The 20,940-nt window shown below is 55.3% G+C and overlaps 3 protein-coding genes across 3 annotated transcripts; 2 read left to right on the top strand and 1 right to left on the bottom strand.

The window, feature by feature from the left end:
- The first annotated feature begins 14 nt into the window (after nt 1-14).
- HMCES (5-hydroxymethylcytosine binding, ES cell specific) lies at nt 15-5,561 on the top strand. The gene is made up of 6 exons (XM_032120794.1): nt 15-247; nt 2,026-2,169; nt 2,513-2,632; nt 3,205-3,365; nt 3,815-4,007; nt 4,413-5,561. The coding sequence occupies exons 1-6, from the start codon at nt 65-67 to the stop codon at nt 4,617-4,619; spliced, it is 1,008 nt and encodes a 335-aa protein (XP_031976685.1). The 5' UTR covers nt 15-64; the 3' UTR covers nt 4,620-5,561.
- Nucleotides 5,562-7,370: 1,809 nt separating this feature from the next.
- On the top strand, nt 7,371-9,782 carry LOC116449352 (histone H2A type 2-B). Its single transcript, XM_032120801.1, has 2 exons — nt 7,371-7,415; nt 7,487-9,782. The coding sequence occupies exon 2, from the start codon at nt 7,553-7,555 to the stop codon at nt 7,931-7,933; it is 381 nt and encodes a 126-aa protein (XP_031976692.1). The 5' UTR covers nt 7,371-7,415; nt 7,487-7,552; the 3' UTR covers nt 7,934-9,782.
- A 2,781-nt stretch (nt 9,783-12,563) lies between these two features.
- On the bottom strand, nt 12,564-14,148 carry LOC116449351 (histone H1x). Its single transcript, XM_032120800.1, has one exon. It carries the CDS (start codon nt 13,936-13,938, stop codon nt 13,282-13,284), a length of 657 nt encoding a protein of 218 aa, XP_031976691.1. The 5' UTR covers nt 13,939-14,148; the 3' UTR covers nt 12,564-13,281.
- Nucleotides 14,149-20,940: the final 6,792 nt, after the last annotated feature.

Raw genomic sequence — 20,940 nt, 5'->3', positions numbered from 1 at the left:
CAGCCCCTCCCCGCGGGCGGGCGGCAGCGGAGCGCGGCGCCCGGTGCCCCGCAGAGCCGGCGGGATGTGCGGGCGCACCGCCTGCTCCCTGGGCGCCGACAACCTCCGCCGGGCCTGCGCCTACCGCGACCGCCGGGGCCGGCACCGACAGCCCGAGTGGGTGCGGGGGGAGCGGTACCAGCCCTCCTACAACAAGGGCCCGCAGTCCAGCGGCCCCGTGCTGCTCTCCCGCCGCCACCTCCACCAGGTACCTCCTCCCTGGCTTCGCGGACCGGCCACACGGGCGGCAGGGCCGCATCCCGGCTCCGGCGGGGGCCATTTGCGGCGGGGGGCGGGTGCTGGGCATCCTGCGGCTCAAATCGGAGCGGAGGGAAGGAGGCCGTGCCTCCCGAGGGGTGGGGGACTCGCTCTGAGCGGGCGCGATTTGTTTGGTTTCGCTTTGCTGTACGTGGCAGGTATTGAATTTTCTAATTGCAAAAATGTCGCTTCTTGTTAACATTTACATGTTCAGAAGGAGGAGAGGAATCGGTACCGTGCTTCCAGCACAGTGTTTATGTTTTCTGCAAAAATGCGTATATAAGTGCTTAACCTTGGTAGAGTTTTTTTCCCAAAGGCCTGTAATTGCTCTGCTGGTTTTAATCGGCTTTCCTGAGGCGCTTTTTTTTTTTTTTTTTTTTTTTTTTTTTTTTTTTTTTTTAATTTCATAATTCTGCGGCGTGTGTCCAGGTCACGTTGGTAGTAGGGGAGAGTAGAGAGAGAAAAAAAATTAAAAATCTCAACTCCGGAGCGGTACAGTAGCTGTACACCTGTGCTGACCGTTGTCCCGGCTAATTTAAGCCTCACCCGACCTCCCCCGGACAACCTGGGCAACCTCTACGGCTGTTGGTGCTGCTCGTTTGGTTTCACACAGAAAGGCTGCCCGGCCAACTGCTGCTCTTTGGCGTTCAGCGGGGTGAAACGGGGTGTGCTCAATCGGAACACCCCGATCTGGACCCGCTCTGCTCTCCCTCCCCAGCTGGTGGGGCACCTGCACTTTGCAGCCGTTACTGGCGCAGGTGATCAGGTGGGACCACTCAGGAGGGCCGTGGCCAATGCCATCAGGCATCCCTCGTGCGCTCCTTTCCTGCTTTGGGAGTCCCACATGCCCCCGAGAGTAGGCAATAGAGCTGATGGGGCAGGGAATGTGGTACAGGTCACAGGCAGACACTTGCTTAGTTGTCCATCACTGTTCAAGTTGTTGGGATGCTGGTGCGGTGTTGGGTGTCCCTTTTTGCCACTCCTGCCCTGAGGGAGGCTCTAAAAGACTGTGCAGAACTGGACACATACACATCCCTGCATACACACAATAGTAGGTGTATGTGTGTGTCTATCTACTGCAGTCCTTTGGGAGCAAACAGCCCAGGAGGTGCTGCCAGGGCTGTGGGCAGAAAGTGAGAGCAAGCTGGGGGAGAATTGAAAGCCACAAACTGCTTCCTTTGTCCAAAGGCAGGTAATATGCAAAGCACAAGCAGTGAAAGTGCACCAGGTCAGCAGAAATCACATTATTAAATGAAAGTGAGGCTTTTACCCCTTTGGGATGTTTGGTGTCACCAGGGGAGGTTTTGAGGACTTTGACACCAGCCTGACATGGCTGTTTACTCAAGAGCTCAGGAGTTCATGTGTCCAGCCATTTCCACTAAAAACAACCTGTGTTATTTCTTCCAGAAAGTTGTTGAGTGAGCCTCACAGAGACAGTTCTTTATTCCTGCAAAATATTCATGTGCCTTCTACTGAAGATTAATTCTACAGGAAGGCTGTTAAGAATATTGAAAGGGTTATAATTAGTGGCTATTTCTGCATGGCTTGTGAGGGAGGGGCAGTGAGCCCCAGCTTGTCTCTTGGCAGAGATGCTGGCCGGATTTGCTCTTTTAGGAGGAAAGGCCACATCCACAGGACTTCCCAAAGCCCCTCTCTCAAGCTGTGGGGATGCTTGTGGTCTCTGTGACGTGGCTCTGACCTGAGGTGTTTCTGTGTCTCATTTGAAAGGATGCCGACTCCTCTGAGCGGGTTCTCATGGACATGCGCTGGGGCCTGGTGCCGTCCTGGTTTAAACAGGACAACCCCTCCAAACTGCAGTTCAACACCTCCAACTGCCGCAGCGATACCATGCTGAGCAAGTCCTCCTACAAGGTGAGCTGCTGCCACCTTTGTGTCCTGCTTGAAGAAATGTTATAGTTGGCAAAACCAGGGCTGAAACATCTGCCGAGTGTGAGTGCTGGTCACCACTCGCTGTTGCACAGGGGAGCAAGTCCCTGTACTGCAAAGCTGGGGGTTTCACTAAAACAGAAGAACTGAAAAGGCAGTTACTGGCAAAGCTCATCATAGCACTAGTGGTGGCATTTGTGCGTCCCAGGGATAATTTAGGAAAGCCCTGGGAGGGAGTGAGAGGGCCGGGTGGTCGTAGGAGCCCTGTTCTCCATTGCAGGCTGCCTGAGGCTGCTGTTCACTGCTCACTTGTGCTGTCTCTCCTCAGGGTGCTCTCCTCAAGGGCAAGCGCTGCGTGGTCCTGGCAGATGGTTTCTATGAGTGGCAGCAGCAGAGTGGGGGGAAGCAACCTTATTTCATTTACTTCCCCCAGACCAAGGACGCCATGGTAGGGAGTCCCTCACTGTGTCTGAGCACTTGCACCCAGCTCTGGGCCTCTGCTCCATCCAGCTGCCTGGGGAGCAGCCCACTTCCCTCCCGCTGTGACCATTTCTAGGAGTCTGTTTCCCAGTAGGGCTGTGTTCTGCACTGGGCTCGGCACTCTGTCATCCCTCTGCGGCTGGCGGTCCCCACCGCAGCGGTCTCCAGGCTGTAAAAGGTGACACAGCGTCCCCGCTGTCACGGTCACTGCTCCCCACGTGCCGGATATTTGCATGGGTGGGCAGTGTGGCTCACAGGGGACTGGGCTGGGAGTTTCACTACCTCTTTCCTTTGGCTGAACCAGCGGCTGGGATGTTCAGAAGGGGGGGAAAGCACTGGCTTGCCTGTGAGAAGGTGAGGGTCTGGTACCTCTCCTGGAGTTACCTCAAATCAGTAGAAAGACTCCTGGAAAGCTTCAAGAGTAGTTCTGTTTGTGACTTAGATCTGAGTCACTGACGTGCCTCAGCACTGGCAAATCTGTGCTGCTTTGGCTGTGCATGGGCCAGCACTGACCAGGACAATGGGGCCTCTCTCCTGCAGGACAAGGAGACAGAGGGAGATGAGGAATGGAAAGGATGGAGGTTGCTCACTATGGCTGGGATTTTTGACTGCTGGGAGCCACCATCAGGAGGAGAAATGCTGTACACTTACACCATCATCACCGTGGATGCCTCCAAGGATGTGAGCTTCATCCATCACAGGCAAGTGAGAGCAGGCAAGGGGGTTTCAGGGTGGAGGGGGATGAGGGAGGAGAACTGCACCATTAGACACCAGCCTGGCAGCTCACAGGCACAGAGTGCAGCCTCCTCCTCCTGCTCTCAGAGAAAAGTGCTACAACATTACTGACTCATTTCTGGTCACCAGCTCGTGCCCTTTCCATAAATCACCATCTTTGTGCCCCACGGGTGGCAGTTGGAATTGGATCACTTTCTGGAATTGGTCTCTCTGCCTGACCCGTCTGCCTCTTCCAGCAAATCAGCTACCTGGGTGAAGTGAATGCACACTGCCTTGTGGAAGAGCATCCTGCTGCTTCAGTTTTCCCTGTTTTCCCCAAGCTGCCAGCTCCTTGCTAGCTTACAAGTCTGGCTTTTGCCACCACACTCTGCCATATTGGTGCTGAGCTTTGGCTCCTGTCTGTCTTAACCCTTAGGATGCCAGCCATCCTGGATGGGGATGAAGCCATCAGGAAATGGCTGGACTTTGCTGAAGTGCCAACCCAAGAAGCTGTTAAACTCATCCAGCCCACGGAGAACATTGTTTTTCACCCAGTGTCCACCTTTGTCAACAACATCCGCAACAACGCACCCGAGTGTGTTGCACCCATCGAGCTGGGAGCCAAGAAGGTGGGTGCTGGTAGGGGCTTGGTGAGGGGGAGCTCAGCCACGACGATGTCCCTGAGGCGGGTCAGAGCTGCCAGGTTTCGGGGGGGGTGGCAATAGGCAATGTCTGCAGGGCATGCCCATGCTTGATGCTGGAGTGCTGAGCCCTGGACAGATTCCCTTCCCTCTGCTTCCAGAAATAAACCGTCAGCCCATGCCAGGATTTTGTTGCCAAATGAGGCAAATTCCATGTGAAATGGGTCTTGGAACAAGCCTGTTCCCAGCAGTCTGGGGAACCTCCCACAGATGTGCCTGATTGCACATTGCTCCAGCCTCCACATCCCGCTCTGGACCAGCTCTCGGAGCCGGCTGGCTGCCCTGCTCTCACTGTGCTTCTGACTTCTCACACACTGTCTTTTGTCTCTCCAGGAGGTTAAAGCCACCCCAAGCAGCAAAGTGATGCTGGGCTGGTTAAAAAGCTCCCAAGAGGGCTCTCCCCAGAAGAAAGAAAACGATTTGCCCAAGTGGACAAGTCAGTTCATCCACAGCCCTTCGCCCAAGAAAACCAGCGCAGATGTCCTGCAGCAGTGGCTGGGGAAGCAGGGACAGCCAGCTGCGAAGAAGCGCAAGGCTTAGGCACCAGCTGGGATGGCTGGCCATCCCTTTTACCCCTGATTTTCCTCAGCAGAGTGAGAAATGGTATTTTTAAGAAGGCTTTGCAGACTGTTGTTGAGATCATCCAAGCCTCTCAGGTGTTGATCTGCTGCTCTAGGTTGTTGTCTCTCTTCTTTGTGTTTTGTTAAAGGTTGATGTTTGTCTGTAAAGATTTTGGCTTTGTGTTGTGCAGACAGGAGTGAATATAACCTATTGGCCCCCCTCTCTGCCAGTCATGCCAAATGAAGATAAAGCCCTGAGAAGAATCTCAGCCTGCCAGGGAGGAACAGCTTCTGCCTCCTGACAATGTTTATGTCTCCTTCTGTTTGGTTTTCTCTTCCATTTTTTTTGGTGTTAAACTGATACCTCTTTTCCCCTTAATTCCACACTGATTCTGTGCAAATTCCTTTCCAATACTCTTGCCCTCAAAAGATGGCTGCAGTACAGAGGAACAAGCAGTAAGTATTATGAGGAAACCCTAGGCTGGGAAGATCTGCCAGATCCACTGTGCTCTGCACCAGCATTGCTACATGCATTCATAGCTCTTAAACAGGGAGATGTTCAAATGGCTCCTGGGAGGAGCTGGACTTTGCTTGGGTTTCCCTGCAGGCAGCAGGGTGGAACAGTATGTCTGTCACGTTGTTTGTACAATCATTTTGTTAATGGGATCTGAAGACTTAGAGAGGATTTCCTTGATCGGGGGAGGGATGCACTCTGCCTTATTCGAAAAGGTCAGTCATTAAAGCCCAGATAACCGAAGTGCCATTCCAGAGCAACATAGGGCTGTTGTTTTTGAGGTCAGGGATTTTGTAAACAGAGCCAGATGTTACAGACCAAAAGCCTTACACGGTGAAATCTTTGCTAGAAATCAGTACTTTCTTTGTGTTGGAAGCAATAAAATGGGCTTCACTGGCTGGCTGCGCCGTGCCCTTGTCCATGTGCGCGTCTGTGTTCCCCCACTGCAGCCCCAGTCCTGCTTTGCAGACAGAGCTTGTACCTCCTGTCATCTGCTGAGGAGGAGACCACCTACCCACTGCTGAGGTCTGAGGGTATGGGCAAGGCCGTGTTGCTGGAGCATTTCCATTTGCCAGTGGTAAATACTCCCTGGGGATTGATTCTGGGGCTCTTCTAGAATTGTCTGTCCCTGGGGAGCTGCAGGGGTGGCTGTAGCTGAGGCTTGTCCCTGGGGAGGGACAGCAGAGCCAGGGCAGGAGCCACAGGATGGACACCTGGGGAGACCCAAGTGCTCTTGGAGTGAAATCTGCCTCTGAATCCCTCTCGTGCTACAGAGGCAGCTGAGCCCAGGTTTCCTGGCTTATGGGAAACGGGTGGGATTAGGATTTCTATCCAGAAAGCCTGTTGCTAGCTGGCTCCTCATTGCTGTCACCATGACTTGAGGCAAGAGAATCACTGTGGTAGCAGCTCCTGGCAGAATAGATTTTTGGCTGCTGGCACTGTCACCTTGATGGTCCGGGCAGGAGCCACAGGATGGACACCTGGGGAGACCCAAGTGCTCTTGGAGTGAAATCTGCCTCTGAATCCCTCTCGTGCTACAGAGGCAGCTGAGCCCAGGTTTCCTGGCTTATGGGAAACAGGTGGGATTAGGATTTCTATCCAGAAAGCCTGTTGCTAGCTGGCTCCTCATTGCTGTCACCATGACTTGAGGCAAGAGAATCACTGTGGTAGCAGCTCCTGGCAGAATAGATTTTTGGCTGCTGGCACTGTCACCTTGATGGTCCTTGCAGGAGCCACAGGAGGCGGTTTCTCTCCCTGCCTGCCCATCACTGTTCCAGGATGTGCTGCTCAGCTGCCCCAGCCTAGTCAGTGCTGACTGCAGACCAGGCTTTTCTAAAGGTCACCAGCTCATCTCAAATTCATTTCAGGTCTCCAGTTGCTGTGGAGGGCGTGAAGATGCTGAGCACGAGTGGGGGGATGCTCAACTTTCCCTGCTCTGGAGAACATAATCCTTCCCCTGGGGATGCAGGGGCAATGCAAAGGCACAGGGTACAGGTTATCTCCCTCCAGACTGTGAGCACCAGCAGCAGCATCGCCAAAAAAACCCCAAAAACCCTAGACTGAGTGTTTACTGAGGAGGTGTTATTGCTGAGCTACATCACCTTTAAACTGGTGTCTGGCTGCTTGCCCAAGGTTGTTTGAGGCCCTTGCTCTAACCTGGTGTGGAGATGACCCCAATCAACCTGGCCTGTCCACAGAAACTGATTTGGGAGAAACTTTCCCCTTTGATACGTGAGGAGACAAGGGACGGTAGTACTTGCTGCGGGTTGCCCTCCCTGTCGGGGGATCTTTCCCCCGTAGCGTCGCCCTGGCCCGCAGACTTTGGTATCCTCTCAGGAGAGACATCCCGCTGGCCGAGGACGGGGCCATTCGGGCAAGGCACAAACGGGCACAGTGCTGCCGGGACACCCACGGGGCCTTCGGCCAACCCCCCCTCTCCCTACATCCTCGGCCCGACGCAGCCACGAAGCAGCTCCCGGGGCGCGGGGAGCGCCGGCGGGAGCCGGGACCGGCCGGAGCGCGGGCAGGGCCGCGTCACCGCCCGCCCTGGGCGCCGGCCCGCGGCGCAGCCGGGGCGCTGCGAGCCCTATGCAAATCAGGGATCGGCACGGTGACCAATCAGCGCCGCGGCGGCAGCGGCGGCAGCCAATGGGACGAGGCGTGCGGCGGGCGGGCAGCGATATCCGCGGCGCGGCGGCGGCAGCGCGGGCAGTGCGGCGGCGGGAGGCGCGCAGGGCGGAGCGGCGGCGGCGGCTCCTGCGGGTAAGGGCGGCGCGGCGCGGGCGGGGACGGCGCGGCCCCCGCGCGGTGTAACGGCGTTTGTCTCCCCGCAGGCGCCGGGACCCTCTGTGCGCGGCGCTACTTGAGAGGCGGGGGCGAGGGGCCGCTGCCTGCCGGCCATGTCGGGCCGGGGGAAATCCGGCGGAAAGGCGCGGGCCAAGGCCAAGTCGCGCTCGTCGCGGGCCGGGCTGCAGTTCCCCGTGGGGCGGGTGCATCGGCTGCTGCGGAAGGGTAACTACGCGGAGCGGGTGGGCGCCGGGGCGCCGGTGTACCTGGCGGCCGTGCTGGAGTACCTGTCGGCTGAGATCCTGGAGCTGGCGGGCAACGCGGCTCGCGACAACAAGAAGACGCGCATCATCCCGCGGCACCTGCAGCTCGCCATCCGCAACGACGAGGAGCTCAACAAGCTGCTGGGCGGCGTGACCATCGCCCAGGGCGGCGTCCTGCCCAACATCCAGGCCGTGCTGCTGCCCAAGAAGACGCAGAGCTCCAAGAAGTGAGCGCTGCCCCCCGTCCCCTGCCCCCAGCTCCCTTCTCACCACTGCCTCACCTCTCCTCTCAACGTGGCTGGGGTTCCCCGTCCTGCCTCTCAGCCCGGGCTGGCTGGTGAGCCCTGGCAGCACCCCACCAGCTCTTCACTAGCCCCCCTGGCCTGGGCTGCGGCAGGGTGCTGGGCGAGCATGGGTGAGGTCAGGCCCTGCTTGTGCCCCTACTCTGCCTCTCTTCCCTCTGGAAGAAGTGGTTTTGGAGGAGGCAGCTGGATCACAGCTGTTTGCGGTGGTGACATCTGGAGCCGTGTGGTTAGGTCACAGTGCAGAGCTGCTGGTAGCTGCTGAGGATTGTTGTAGTTGGCACAGGAATGGACACAGGCACCCCCAGCTGCCTCTCCCCTCCGCCAGCCCTGGGACTGTGCAGGGCCCCCCCAGCTGGCCCTGCTCGCCCTGGCGTGTACTCGCTGCTGCCGTGCCCCCGCCTCCATCCTCAGCAATGCCATCCCGGCCGCACTGCAGCTGCGAGGGCAGGGGGCTGGAATATGTGAAGAGGAGGAAAAGTTTCTCCATTGGCAAGAAGTGGCTGTTAGTCTTAGTTTTGTTCATGGTAAAACTAGTGCATTGCCTACTGTAAAGAAGCTTTGGTCCTATTTATTTTAAGGTCTCTATTTTTGGGTACTTCCCTGTAAAGTCACCTCCTCGCAGCTCCCTGGCTCGGTGGGTGCTGGGGTACTCGGTGTTCCCACATGCTGTGGGCCCTGGTAGCGGGGTGGGGTGGAGGCTGCGGTGACAAATCCCCTCGGAGAGCGTCGCAAGGTCAGGCGCCCGCCGGGAGCGGGAGCTGCCATCTTCTGCCATGGCTCCCCTCCTCTCCCAGCTGCAGAAGCCCTTCGTCTCGCTGAGAGCTACCCTGTACCCTGGTTTCACTTCTGGAAATGACATACTGTGTCTCCTTTTTGTTGTTGTTTGTTTGTTCAGCACTATTTCTGGCTCTGAGAAATAAAGTGATGATGATATCTGTTAACTGTAACCCTTTATGGATTAATATTTCTTTTGAAAACCACTAGAGTTTGTATTGAAGCGCACTCCTGGCTAGTGCCGTGTTTATTTCCTGGCTGTGTGGCTAGTGTCGAGCATGGGGGCAGGATAGCTGTCCCGTGACCCCTGGAATAGCTGATGCAGAGACAGCTTTCCTGCTGCCCAGCGCAGCCGCTTCTGTGAGGCCAATAGTCGTGTGCATGCGGCAGTGTCGAGGCAATCGGACCTAGACCTTCATCACATGTTTTTTAAGTAAAAAAGAGCATCTTCTATTTATGTGCTGTAAGTAGCATGTGTTCAACCTATTGAATCAGCTGTTAATCTTGTGGATGAAGTAACTTACCCTGGCTCTGAGTTTAATGTTATCTAGAGTAGATGAATCTGGATGCTTGTCAGCTGGCTTTATGCAGGGGTTTTTCACTCTGGCACGTGGGAGCGGTGTGTTCATTGGTGTCATGCTGATGGGGGCGTGGAGGTGTCCCATGGTTCTGCTGGGGTATCCTGACCTCGGTGGGTGGGGGCAGCAGGGCACAGCCCCACTGCAGCAGCACAGATCCCCTGGGATCTCTCTGCCTCCTGCAAAGGGACTGTTACCATCAGCGAGGGGGGGATGAGCAGTTTCCTTTCTGCTGCCCAGTGTGGTGGTCAATGTGTCTGTATCCTAGTGTCTTGTTCTCTTCCTCTTGTTTTCTCCAGGACCAGCATTCTGTAAACCTGAGAGTGCTTGTATTTCTTAGAAAAATGCAGTACTTGTGATACTGAAAAGAATGGTGCAAACCTGATATCTGATTAAACTGGTTCCCTGTTGAATGCTCTTAAATGTGCTGTGTGTTGTCACCTCATCAAACCCACGGAATCTGGCAGGCTCTCTGGTGTCTGGGCTCTGTGTTCTCCAAGGGGAAGGACTAGTAAAACACCAGACAGGACCACTGCTAGACTGTGTGTTTACCCTTCGCTCAGACAGAGAGTCTTTTCCTACCCTGGGAGCAGATAATACTGTTGTCTGGCTCTTTTCCCTGCTATGGGAATGCCACATTGCCTGCTTGCTCTGTCATGAGTGCCAGGAAGCTTCAGCTGCTCCTGGCTAGGTGCAGTGGAGGAGGAGTGAGGCTGGACCCAGGACCCTCCCCCAGTGCTGGAGATGCCCCGTGGGCTGCTTCAGGACCCTTTGAGTGCCCTTGCAGGCAGGTAGGCAGAGATGAGAAAAGGTGATCTTGAAGAGAAGGAAGGAACTTGGAGATGCAAGGCTGTTTGTTACTCTCACACCCTCTCCTTTGTTGGACATTCCCAGATGGCTGTCCTGGAGGCTACTCTACAAACCAGCATTGCACTCTGCTTGGTTTTTAGGGAGGAAGGGTTGTGGGAAGCTTGGATGACTCCCAGTGGTGTTAGGGTTGGGTGTGGTCGGTCTGTGCAGGGCTGTAGTGTGGGTCCGGGCTGGGGGTGCTGGGCTGGTCCCTGTAGGGCAGTGTCACCTGCTGCCCTGCCAACTGTGCTGCCAGCACAGGGCAGCAACAAGCACTGGTGGGGGGGGGCCACTGCCCAGGGGCTCTGCAGTCACCCTGGATGTTGTGTGGCTCTGCTGAGGCTGGTGGAGTGCTGAGGGTGCTATGACTGGGTGCTGGTGGCACATGTAGTGCCCTCAACACTGAGCTCCAGCTGGGTTCTGAACTTCCTCTGCTGGCATGTGACGGACCAGCTGGGAAAGCTGGGATGTTGCAAGCCAGACCGAAGGAAATCCTGTCTGTCACAGCAAGCATTGCTGAAGTGCTTGGCCTTTATCACCTCATGAACTTCACAGCTGAACATTGTTGTGACCAGGAGATTTGAAAGTCTTGGTCTTTATTATAAAGCTGGAATAAATGTGGTCACTGTCAAGCCTGCAGCTCCAGGGATGGGTCGTGTCGCTTTCTGGAGGGGTGTTACTGGTCCTGGCTCTTCGGAATGCTTCATAGCACCAGAGCAGCTGAGCTCATAAAATGTGAAGGACTTGGCTGAGTAGAGCCTTCCCCAGAGCTCAAGTGAGCCTGGAAAGGTGTGTCTTGGTCTGTGCTTCCCTTAAGGGGAGAGGGCTGGGAGGCTGCAGGATTCTTCCCTTGCCTCCTCTTGGGTACCTGAGGGTGAGATGAGCACAGACTGAGAGCTGAAAGGTGCCTGCTGCAGGAGGCTGCTGTGCATCTCACCACGTGCAGCAGAGCCTCTGCCAGCTGTGTCCCTCAGCGCTGGCAGTTTGATGAGATGAGTCACTGGCTCTTGGAAGTCCCCAGGGCTTGGGTTTCTCTCCAGAGCCTGGCCCTCACGGTTGGCAGCACCCATGGGAGCTCACTCAGGGGTGCTCCAGCATCACGGCTCCTGGCAGGCTAAGCCTGTGAGGTAAGACAGCTCCAGCTGGATTGGCACAGTGTGTCACCCTGCTGCCTTCCCTGTGCTGGGCAGCTGGGGGGTCACTGCCTTCCCTCTGCTCTTACCTGCCCACAGAGAATATGCCTGCTGATCTACCTGGAGAGGTTACAGGTGTAGCAGAAGGACCTTTCTTCAGGGAGTAAAACTTGCTTCCCTTCTCCCTAACTGTTCTCCAAGGGACAAAGGGAATCAAGCAGCTGCCCGAGGCCTGGGCCTGAGCCTGAAGGGGCTGATCCTTTCCCAGGAGTGCTGAAAGGCCCTGCCATGGCCTGGTGTGGCAGTCCCTAGGCATCACTGGCTGCTGTCCCTGTCACCTCCTCCTGGGGATGTTGCATATGGGCCTGATCCATGCTGTGTTCCCGAGGCACGGGAGAGCATGTTGATGCTCCAGCACAGCAGCTCGCCAGGGCTGGAGCAGCTCTCAGGCGATGCTCCTGCCTGAAACTCTCTCTGGCTTGCAGAAGCAGTGGGGCAGGGCCTTGGTGTGGGGCTGAGAGTTGGGGTGATGGCAGCGCTGCCACGGCCTTACCCAGAGCCGGCCTGGGAGGTACCGCGCACCTCCACCTCCTCCTGCCCTCCGTGCCCCGCTTCCCGTCCCCGCTGCAGGGAGCCGGGGGCCGGATCTTGTCCCCTCTCTCTCCTGCAGCCCCGGGTCCCCGGGGCACGGAGGGCGATGAGCCGGAGCTCATCCCTCGTCCCGTGCTCCCTCCCGCAGCAGGCAGAACAAGATGGCCCAGATCCCCGTCGGGATTTACGCAACCTCGCCGGGTGCGCTATAAATAGACAGAGCCGGGGGGGCTCCGCGGCTCCCCCCGCTGCCGCTCCCGCCTGCAGGAACTCGGCTCGGGTGATGAGGGATGCTCCGGGCCGGAGGGGCGGCGGGGGTGCGCCCTGGGAGCTGCCCCTGTGGTGGAGTCGATGCCGACTGGGGCAGGGGTCTGTGCTGCCGTGTCCGCCGGGGCCCTCCCCCACTGCTCAAGGAGCTCAGCCGAGCGCAGCTGCGCAAGGATCGCGCTCCTCCCTTGCCTCCATGGCGAGGGACCCTCCTTCCTCTGCTCCTGTTCTCCACTCGGAGGAGGATGTGGGCTCTGGGCATCATCACCCCGACGATCCCGGCCAGCGCGGAAGCCCCACTGCCCTGCTGGGACCAGCCCCATCCCCGCCCGTTCCCCGACAGCTGCAGGGAGCACACGGGAGCGGCATTTTATACCAATTTATTTGAAACGACGATAAATGAAAAGGAAAAAAAAAAATAAACCCAAAAAAAGACCCCACTAACCCAAACCCTCCCCAACCCACCCACCCCCAGACCCATAAAAAAACATTAAAGGCCATTGCAGGTGCGGCCGGCGGCCGCCAGGGGGCGGCCATTCCCGCGCGCCGGGCCGTTGCCATGGCGGCGGGGCCGCGGGCCGCCAGGGGGCGCCGTGGCCCTTCGGTGCGGCCGCGGGCAGGCACGGGGCGCGCGGCGGGAGGGGCGGGGCCGGGCGGGGCGCGCGCGGGCGGCGGGAGCGGGGCCGGCCCACGTGGCGCGGGGGGGGCCCCGCCGCAAAATGGCTGCTATGGAAACCGGGCGGGAAAAATCCCTGCGAAGAACCGGGGGGACGCGGGAGGGGGTGGGGGCCGGGAACCGTCTACAGGCGGGGAGGGGCACGGCCGAAAACAAAAGGGCGCGATCGGGGAAAAGCCGCGGAGTGGGATGGGGGGGGGGAAAGGGGGTGGAAAAAAATAAGGCGACAGAGCAGGGGAAGGGGGGCTGGGGCAGCCGCAGCCCCGCTCACCGCGCACGGCGGCGGCTGTGGAGGCGAGTCAGCAACACAAAGACAAAGCGGGTCCCCTGGGGTCCGTCCTCAGAGCAGTCTGTGCCGCGGGGCTCACAGTGCGGGGGGCGGCGGGAGGCTCCCAGCGCCCCGATCTCATGCCTTCCGGCTCTTGAGCGCCTTGGGCTTTGCCGACTTCTTCACTTTCTTGCCCCCGGGGGACGCGGCTCCCTTCTTGGTGGCCTTCTTGGCTTTGCCCTTGTCCTTCTTCGCCGGCGCACCGCTGGCTCCCTTCTTGTGCGATTTCTTCTCGGGTTTCTTGCTCTTGGCCGCCGGCTTCTCCGCCCGCCGGGTCGAGGAGGCCGTCGCCTTCTTGTGGGACTTGTGGGCGCTGCTGCCCGTGCCCCCCTCGCCGCCGCCTTCCAGCTTCTTCCTGTTGAGCTTGAAGGAGCCGTTGGCGCCGGTGCCCTTGACCTGGAGCAGCGTGTCGTTCTGTACCAGTGCCTTGATGGAGTACTTCAGGTAAGTCCTGCCGTTCTGCTGGTCGAACCAGGCCACCTTCTTAGCCTCGTTGTATATCTTGGCCAGCGACGAGCCATTGCGCTCGCCCAGCTTGCGGATCGTCTCCACCACTAACTGACTGTATTTGCCCGGCTGGTTCTTCTTCTTGTTGTTCTTCCTTTTCTTCGATGGCGACAGCGAGGCGCCGCCGCCTCCTTTCGCCTTCTTAGCAGCTGCTTTCTTCTCCGGGGAGAGCGGCGCCTCCTCTGCCTCGGTCAGGGGCAGATCGGCTTCTTCTACCTCAACCGACATGGTGCGGGCAGTCGCGGGCCGCAGGCCGAAGCGGGGGCGGGCGGGGGCAGCGGCGGCGTGGCGGGGCCCGGCGAGCGCGCTGCGTCTGCTCCCCTCAGTCCGCGTTCTGCCGGGGCGGGCGCCGCCGCCGCCCTTTATATGGGCGCGGGGCGGACCACGTTGAGAACAACAACAGCCTGGTCCTCCGCCAGCCCCAACTTGTGCTTCTTGGGGCTCCTTCGCGAGGCTCCCGCGCCGCCGCCGGGCCCCCCCGCGCCGCCGCGCCTGCTCCGCGCCCCCCGGCCCGGGCCCGCCGCCGCCCCCGCGCCCCCCGCCGCGCGCCGCCCGACGACCCCCGCCCAGATTTTGGGGGCGCGGCCGGCGCAGCGGCGGCAGCGAGGAGGGGGGCGCCCGGCGCGGCGACGACTGGGGCCTCACCGCGGCCCCCCCGCCCGTCGCCGTCGCCGTCGCCCGCCGCCCAAGAGGGGCCGCCGCGGGCAGGGGGAGGCGGCGGGGGGCGGGCGGCGGGGGCGGCGGCGCTGGCCCTGGGTTCTCCGGAGGCAACTAACACAGGCGACGCCCTCCCGCGGCCGCCGGCAGCAGCGCGGAGACGCCGCGCCGAGGCCGGGGGTCCCCGCCCCGGCGACTGGGGCCGTCCCCCCATCGACTCTCACCTCCGTGGCCAACGGGAGGAGGCCCCCGGGGGAGCCCTGTGTGTCTGGTGTGACCCCCCCCCCCCCCCCCCCGGCGGCCATCGCCCCGCAGCGGAGGTTGCGGAAAGCGCGGCGGGGCCGGGGTAGGGCTGGGGAGGGGCCGGGAAGCCTCCCGACCTGGCTCAGTGCCGTGGGTGTGGGGGGAATGTGGGAAGCGTGGTTACCCCCGCAGCCTCTGCGTGCCGTGGTAGCGGGGCGGGGGGATCGAGCCCCGCTGCGGGCGCAGCTCTGTGTGGGCTGGGGGGGGCGGCAGCAGCGGTGCTCTGAACGCCCCCACTTCACCCCATCCCCCTAAATCCCACCGGGGGAACGCGGCTTCGGGGGAGGGGGGAAGTGAGTGCACGACGCCTCCCTGGCCGAGCCCTGGGGCCGGGCCAGGAGGGGCCCCTCTCCCCCTGGGAGTGGGATCCGTGTGCCCCCGCCGAGGGTGGGCCGGGGGTGTGAGTGCGCGGGGCGCCCCCGCAGCCGGCACACGCGTGTGCTGGGACGCGGGGCACAGGCAGGGGGTGTGCCCGGGTGTGCGCACCCCCCTGCACATGCACACACACACCAGTGCACACACGCCTACATACACACGCACATACATGAACACACACACGGTCACACCCACACACACTGTCGCACCCCGCCCCCTGCCCACGCACGCCGAGCCCGCACAGCCCCGCCGCCTCCCCTTCCTCCTCCTCCTCCCCCTCTCCCCATCCCCCGACTCTCTCCGCCATTTCCCTCGCCCCAGCCCCCGCCGCCGGAGGGGACGAGCCCCGACTGCCCGCCGTGTTCGGGGTCCCTGGGCAGCAGGATCCTGCCCAGCCCCGTGTGTGTCCCCACCTCGCAGCGCGGTGGCCTGTCCTGCCCTCAGCTCCCCCACCCCGAGGAGACAGCCCCCCCAGAACAGCGGGGTTCTGCCCCCCCAGCCGTGCTCAGGCACCCCTGTGATGAGTTGTGCCCAGCCTCTGGGGGCTGCGAGGCGCTCGGGCACGAAGAGGGGACGCAGTCCCAGCAGCAGGGGAGCGGCCGCGGGATCCCCCATCGGGAGCCTCTCGGAGCTTCGGGAGCATCGAATACCCACCCCTGGGACACGGCACCCACCGCCTGCACGGCTGTCACCGGGCGGGGGGGGAGTATGGTGTGTACGTGTGTGTAACATGCAAACACACACCTGTTCCCGTGTAAATGTAAGGCTGTAGCCCGATGGAAGCTTGCAGCTAAGCCGTCTGTAGATTGGGGTTGGTATGTATGCTACGTGTCTGTTACAGATGTGTGATATCTAATAGTTGTTATTTAATGTAATAACTACATGTAAATTTACATTAAATGTAAGTGCATGCATACACATAAAGACCTAGCTATATATTTTACAAATATTTACAAATATGAAAATTTAAGAACAATATGTGTGGGTGGGTGGGTGGATGTGTGAGCAGGGCTGGGCAGTGAGTGCACTGATTTCACCCTGGCTGTGTGGCTGGGAGCAGCAGAGGGATCTGGCACCAATCCCCCGCCACAGAGAGCCAGGGCTGTCCGTGAGGGCTCCTCTCCCTCCCATCCAAAGACAGGGCAGGGAATGGAACACACACGTGGAAATGTATGGAGGTATGTGAATAGAGTGTATGGGGGAGGCTGCTTGTGTGTGAGAGAGAGAGAAACACAGAGAATGGGAAAAAAGAGCCCCAACACACAAACATTCTGTCCCCACATGAACATCCACACTTACATGGACACAGACAGGAGCCTTGTTCACACACATACATACATACACACACACATACATACATACATACATACATACATATCAACAGCGAGAGTGTGACAGGTTCAGAGGCAGTTCTCTCTTGCTATATATACACACATATTGGCATATATAGAAACGGGGGATGAGCGAGTGAGTGTGCTGTTCAAACATCCTCACTATGCACACACACAGAGACATATATGCATAATGTATGCAATATATATTGATATGGGGATAAGCTCTCATGCTCTTCTCTCCTGACCTCTCTGTGTGCACACAAATACATGCACACTACTCTCTCTCACTATGTACATCCCTATATGCCTGGAGACACAGACACGGTGAGTGAGAGCTGTTCACACACATTATTCTCTCTTGCTGTCTATAGGTACATGTGCATATATACTTGAGGAAAAGAGCAAGAGCTATTGTCTCTCACACACACATTTTCTATCACTCTCTCTCTCCCTGCCCTATATAATTGTGTAATCTCTGTATAATTCTTTCTCTGTGTGAGATACATTGTAGAGAGCAAGAGTTTTTCTCACACACAGAGGACTGGCTTTGTAAAGACACGTGTACAGAGAGTGTTCACACACATATGAATTTATACAAATACAATTAGAGAGAGCATTGCTTACACACCTTGTTCTCTGTTCATAGATACGCATATATATACACCTATATACTGAGCTGTTTTCACACGACAGTCCTTTCTCTTCCTGTATAGATACATATATATGCATATATACATTTGTACTCTTATATACTCAGTTGTTCACACTTAATTTTCTGTTCACACGTAATTTTCACAGAATATATAAAGTTAGGGGAGAGTTGTCCACACACACAGTTCTCTTGCTATACACACATATATACATGTGTATACAGAGAGGGTAGAGAGCTGTTCACACACGTAATTTGCTCAGTACGTGGGTATACAAACATTTATTTGGAAAGAGAGCTGTTGAAACACAGATTCTGTTGTGACACGTATATATATACACTTCTATGTGTAGATAGAGCTGTTCTCTCACATATTTCTCTCTCTACGTATTTATACATACATGTATCATTAAGGAGAGAGCTGTTCACACACAATTCTCTCGTTATATATAAATAAATGCATACATTCTTACACACACACAGCTGCTCACACTGCAACAGTCTGTGAATAGTTCACTCTAACAGTGGTCTGTTCACACACATTCTCCCTCTTGCCATATATTTAGACATATATAAATAACAAAATGCATGAGAACAATTCATACACACAAACACAGCTTCCATGACTCTCTTCGCCCTCCTCCCCCCCATCTATATTCTCTGGGATGCATAAATACATGCATATCTATGTGTGTATGTTGATACAATCTCTCTCTGTATGCACACGCATGGGTAGAGATAGTAAGAGCCATTCTCACACACAGTACTCTCTCTTGCCTTACATATGCATATATAGATGCATATATACATGTATATACAGATTGTTCATGCACAGTTCTCACTCTATATGTCCATATATCCCTACATAATTAAAGCACATCCTGTTTACACAGAAACACTATTTTCTCTGCATTGTACACATACATATGTACAGTTAGTGAGCTGTTTTCACACATGATACTCCTCTCTCTTTCTACATGGATACATATGTATGCATATAAACACACTCATACATGTGTGCTGTACATACAGAGAGCCTGCTTTCCTCTCACATGCACTTCTCTCCCTACAGATATATGGATATACTTAAAGAGCTGTTAACCCTCACAGTTCTCTTCCTATATATGCACACAGATATACATATTTATATACATGCATATATGCAGAGAGACAGTTGTTCATTCATGCAATTACACAACTCTCTCTTGCTACAGACACGTGCACATGCTCCATACATGTATATACATATATACATGGATACTGGGGGGATGAGGTAGCAGGTATGGTATATATAATATACAAAGTATTATATTTATATATTATATAGACTATTTGTATATTTATAGAAGTGCATATATACACACACTGAAACAGCTGTTCAGAGAACTGTTCTCACATACAGTACTCTCTGACATGTATATTCTCTCTGTATGTGTATACGTATGTTCTCACACACAAAATGCTTTTTTTGGTAATAGATAAACCTATATACATACATATATTTGTGTATATATATAAACTGTTCACACAGAGAATTCTCTTTATATAAGCATGTATACATACATAACTGGAGAAAGCACTGTTTGCACTCATATATATATATATATCTATACAGAGCAAGAACATGTGAGCTGTTCAGAAATGTGCATAATTCTCTCACCACATGTATATACATAGATATGTGCTTAGAAAGGGATGAGAGCTCTTTGCATACAAGTTCACCTGAAATATATATATTTATATACATATACCCACACATAGGTACATATGCATCTACAGAGAGAGAGTTGTTCTCACACACACACTTCTCTCTTTCTACAAATATACACACATATATGCATATATACTGTGTATGGAGGGGAGAAAGAGTGACCTCTTCATTCACCTCTCTCTGCATGTATGTGTGTGAATATAAATATAAATGTAAATATAAATATACACTCGCCAAGTGTTCACACCAGCACACAATATCTTTTGCTGTATGTCCACATCCATATGAATATATTCTATCTATTATTACATATACAATTAGAGATATTCACACGCACACACTGTATCCCTAAAGGCACACCATGCCCTTTCTCTCCCCGCATGCACATATATACATATATACATACAGTGAGATTGTGAGCTGCTCAGTCTTTCTCTTGCTACACACACACACGTGCATATATACATATATGAAGCATACACGCACTATTCACACACAGAGCATTCCTCAGATCTCCAGCCACACACACTTTATTTAAACATTTAATTACACGTGTAACTAATTGTGCATGTGTCTATTTTCTGCCATTCTTCCCGTCTTTTCCTTTTCCCCCCAGGAGGGAGAGAAAGACCTACACAGAGCATGGTAAAAAATATCCCCATCACATCCCTCGCCCTGTAAAAGTGCATGTGGGGTATCTGTGTGTGTGAGGCTTTGGCCTTTCCCACCCTCTTTTCTGCCCCCATGCATGGTATCTGGGATGCATATACAGTGTGTGTGTGTGCATGTATTGATCTAGACATATATTCTCTGTCTGCATGCATGTGTGTTTATGAAGAGCAAGTACAAGGGAGCCAGTCATTCCCCCTCCCAACTCGAACACAAATATACCCATATCCATCTCTATATCCAATTTATTTAGATATTTATGTGTCTGTATTTTCTTTCACTTTTTTTCTCTCCCTCCCCCTCCTCTCTTTCTCAAAGAAATATAAAAATAGCTAAACTACACACATAGAGCTGCATGTAAATGACCCTTTTATATAAAAACCAGATAGAAATAAAAAAATAATATACAACTATATAAAATATTTAAATATGTATGAAATACACTCAGAGAAGTGTATAAATAGTAAGAAAAATCTCTGTGTGTAGACAAAGAGAAAAAACCCACACCCACAAAAATACAAGCATATATGTATAAGATAATTTAAAATGCGTCTGAATGTGTGTGATCATCTCTGTCTCTCCATGTATGGGGGCAGTAACTAATACATGGGCATACACACCTTTGTATATGTGTATATCCATGTAATTCACATTTAGATTTTCTTATATAAATAAAGTATATATGGGTGTAGTCAGATCTATGTGTGAGGTAATTTTTTCTCCTCCTCTGAGTGTATATATGTATAAGAAGAAAGAAATACTTCATGCTTCATGTGTGTACATGGGTAAGGCTGCAACCACGTGTGTCTCATAAATAGAAACCTGTAACTGACTCGTGCTCTGTCTCTGAGCCTGGGGAGATTTGCCTGTGTAATACAGCAATTCATACACGCACAACTCCGTGCCTGTGCTTCTTTGTGCTCTCCTGATTCCCTGCTGATTTGCTCTCCAGAAGATGTGTCCTGGTGAATAAATACACACACACACACACACACACACTCCTGCTGGTGTAAATGTGCTTGAGAATGTAAACAGCAAACACACCCTTGTTTCCCTAAAAACATTTGGTGTACCTACAGAAACCCGAGCATGTTTTTGTGTTTGTATGGCACGTTTCCCCCGGGCTCTGTGCGGGCGGGGGTCCCTGCACACCTGGCCTGGGGCTGCGGCGGAGCAGCCGTTTGGGGCTCCAGGTGTGCGGGGCTGGGGCTGGCACCGAGCCCGCCGCGGTGGCTGCGGCAGCAGGCCCTGGGCTGGCAGGGGGGCTCCTGCTGCGGGGTCAGGGCAGGCTGCAGTGCAGGACACGTCCGGCCCCAAAGCCCAGCCAGGCGCCACTGCCAAGGCGTGCAGTTTTCCTGCCCCGGGCTTCGCAGCTTGGCGTCTCCGTGCCGCTCTCCACGTGCCAGCGCTGGTGCTCGGCCTGGAATTCCTTTGACGCTGCTCCCCCCACGCAGCCCCTGCAGCACAGATGGGGTTGTGTGATTCCCCAGCTTTCATATTTGCACCTCGCACAACACAGCTGCCTTCGAGCA

The sequence above is a fragment of the Corvus moneduloides genome, chromosome 11 (assembly GCF_009650955.1).
Source record: "Corvus moneduloides isolate bCorMon1 chromosome 11, bCorMon1.pri, whole genome shotgun sequence".
Lineage (NCBI taxonomy): Eukaryota > Metazoa > Chordata > Aves > Passeriformes > Corvidae > Corvus > Corvus moneduloides.
Note: the sequence above shows the minus strand (reverse complement) of the source record. Positions and strands in the feature narration are given on the sequence as shown.

Bases quoted from the DNA above. Each gene is read 5' to 3' on its own strand.
- HMCES (XM_032120794.1), top strand. From the start codon at position 65: ATGTGCGGGCGCACCGCCTGCTCCCTGGGCGCCGACAACCTCCGCCGG. The intron at 248-2,025 runs GTACCTCCTCCC...CTCATTTGAAAG, and splicing joins CCCGCCGCCACCTCCACCAG to GATGCCGACTCCTCTGAGCG. The intron at 3,366-3,814 runs GCAAGTGAGAGC...CTTAACCCTTAG, and splicing joins GTGAGCTTCATCCATCACAG to GATGCCAGCCATCCTGGATG.
- LOC116449352 (XM_032120801.1), top strand. From the start codon at position 7,553: ATGTCGGGCCGGGGGAAATCCGGCGGAAAGGCGCGGGCCAAGGCCAAG.
- LOC116449351 (XM_032120800.1), bottom strand. From the start codon at position 13,938: ATGTCGGTTGAGGTAGAAGAAGCCGATCTGCCCCTGACCGAGGCAGAG.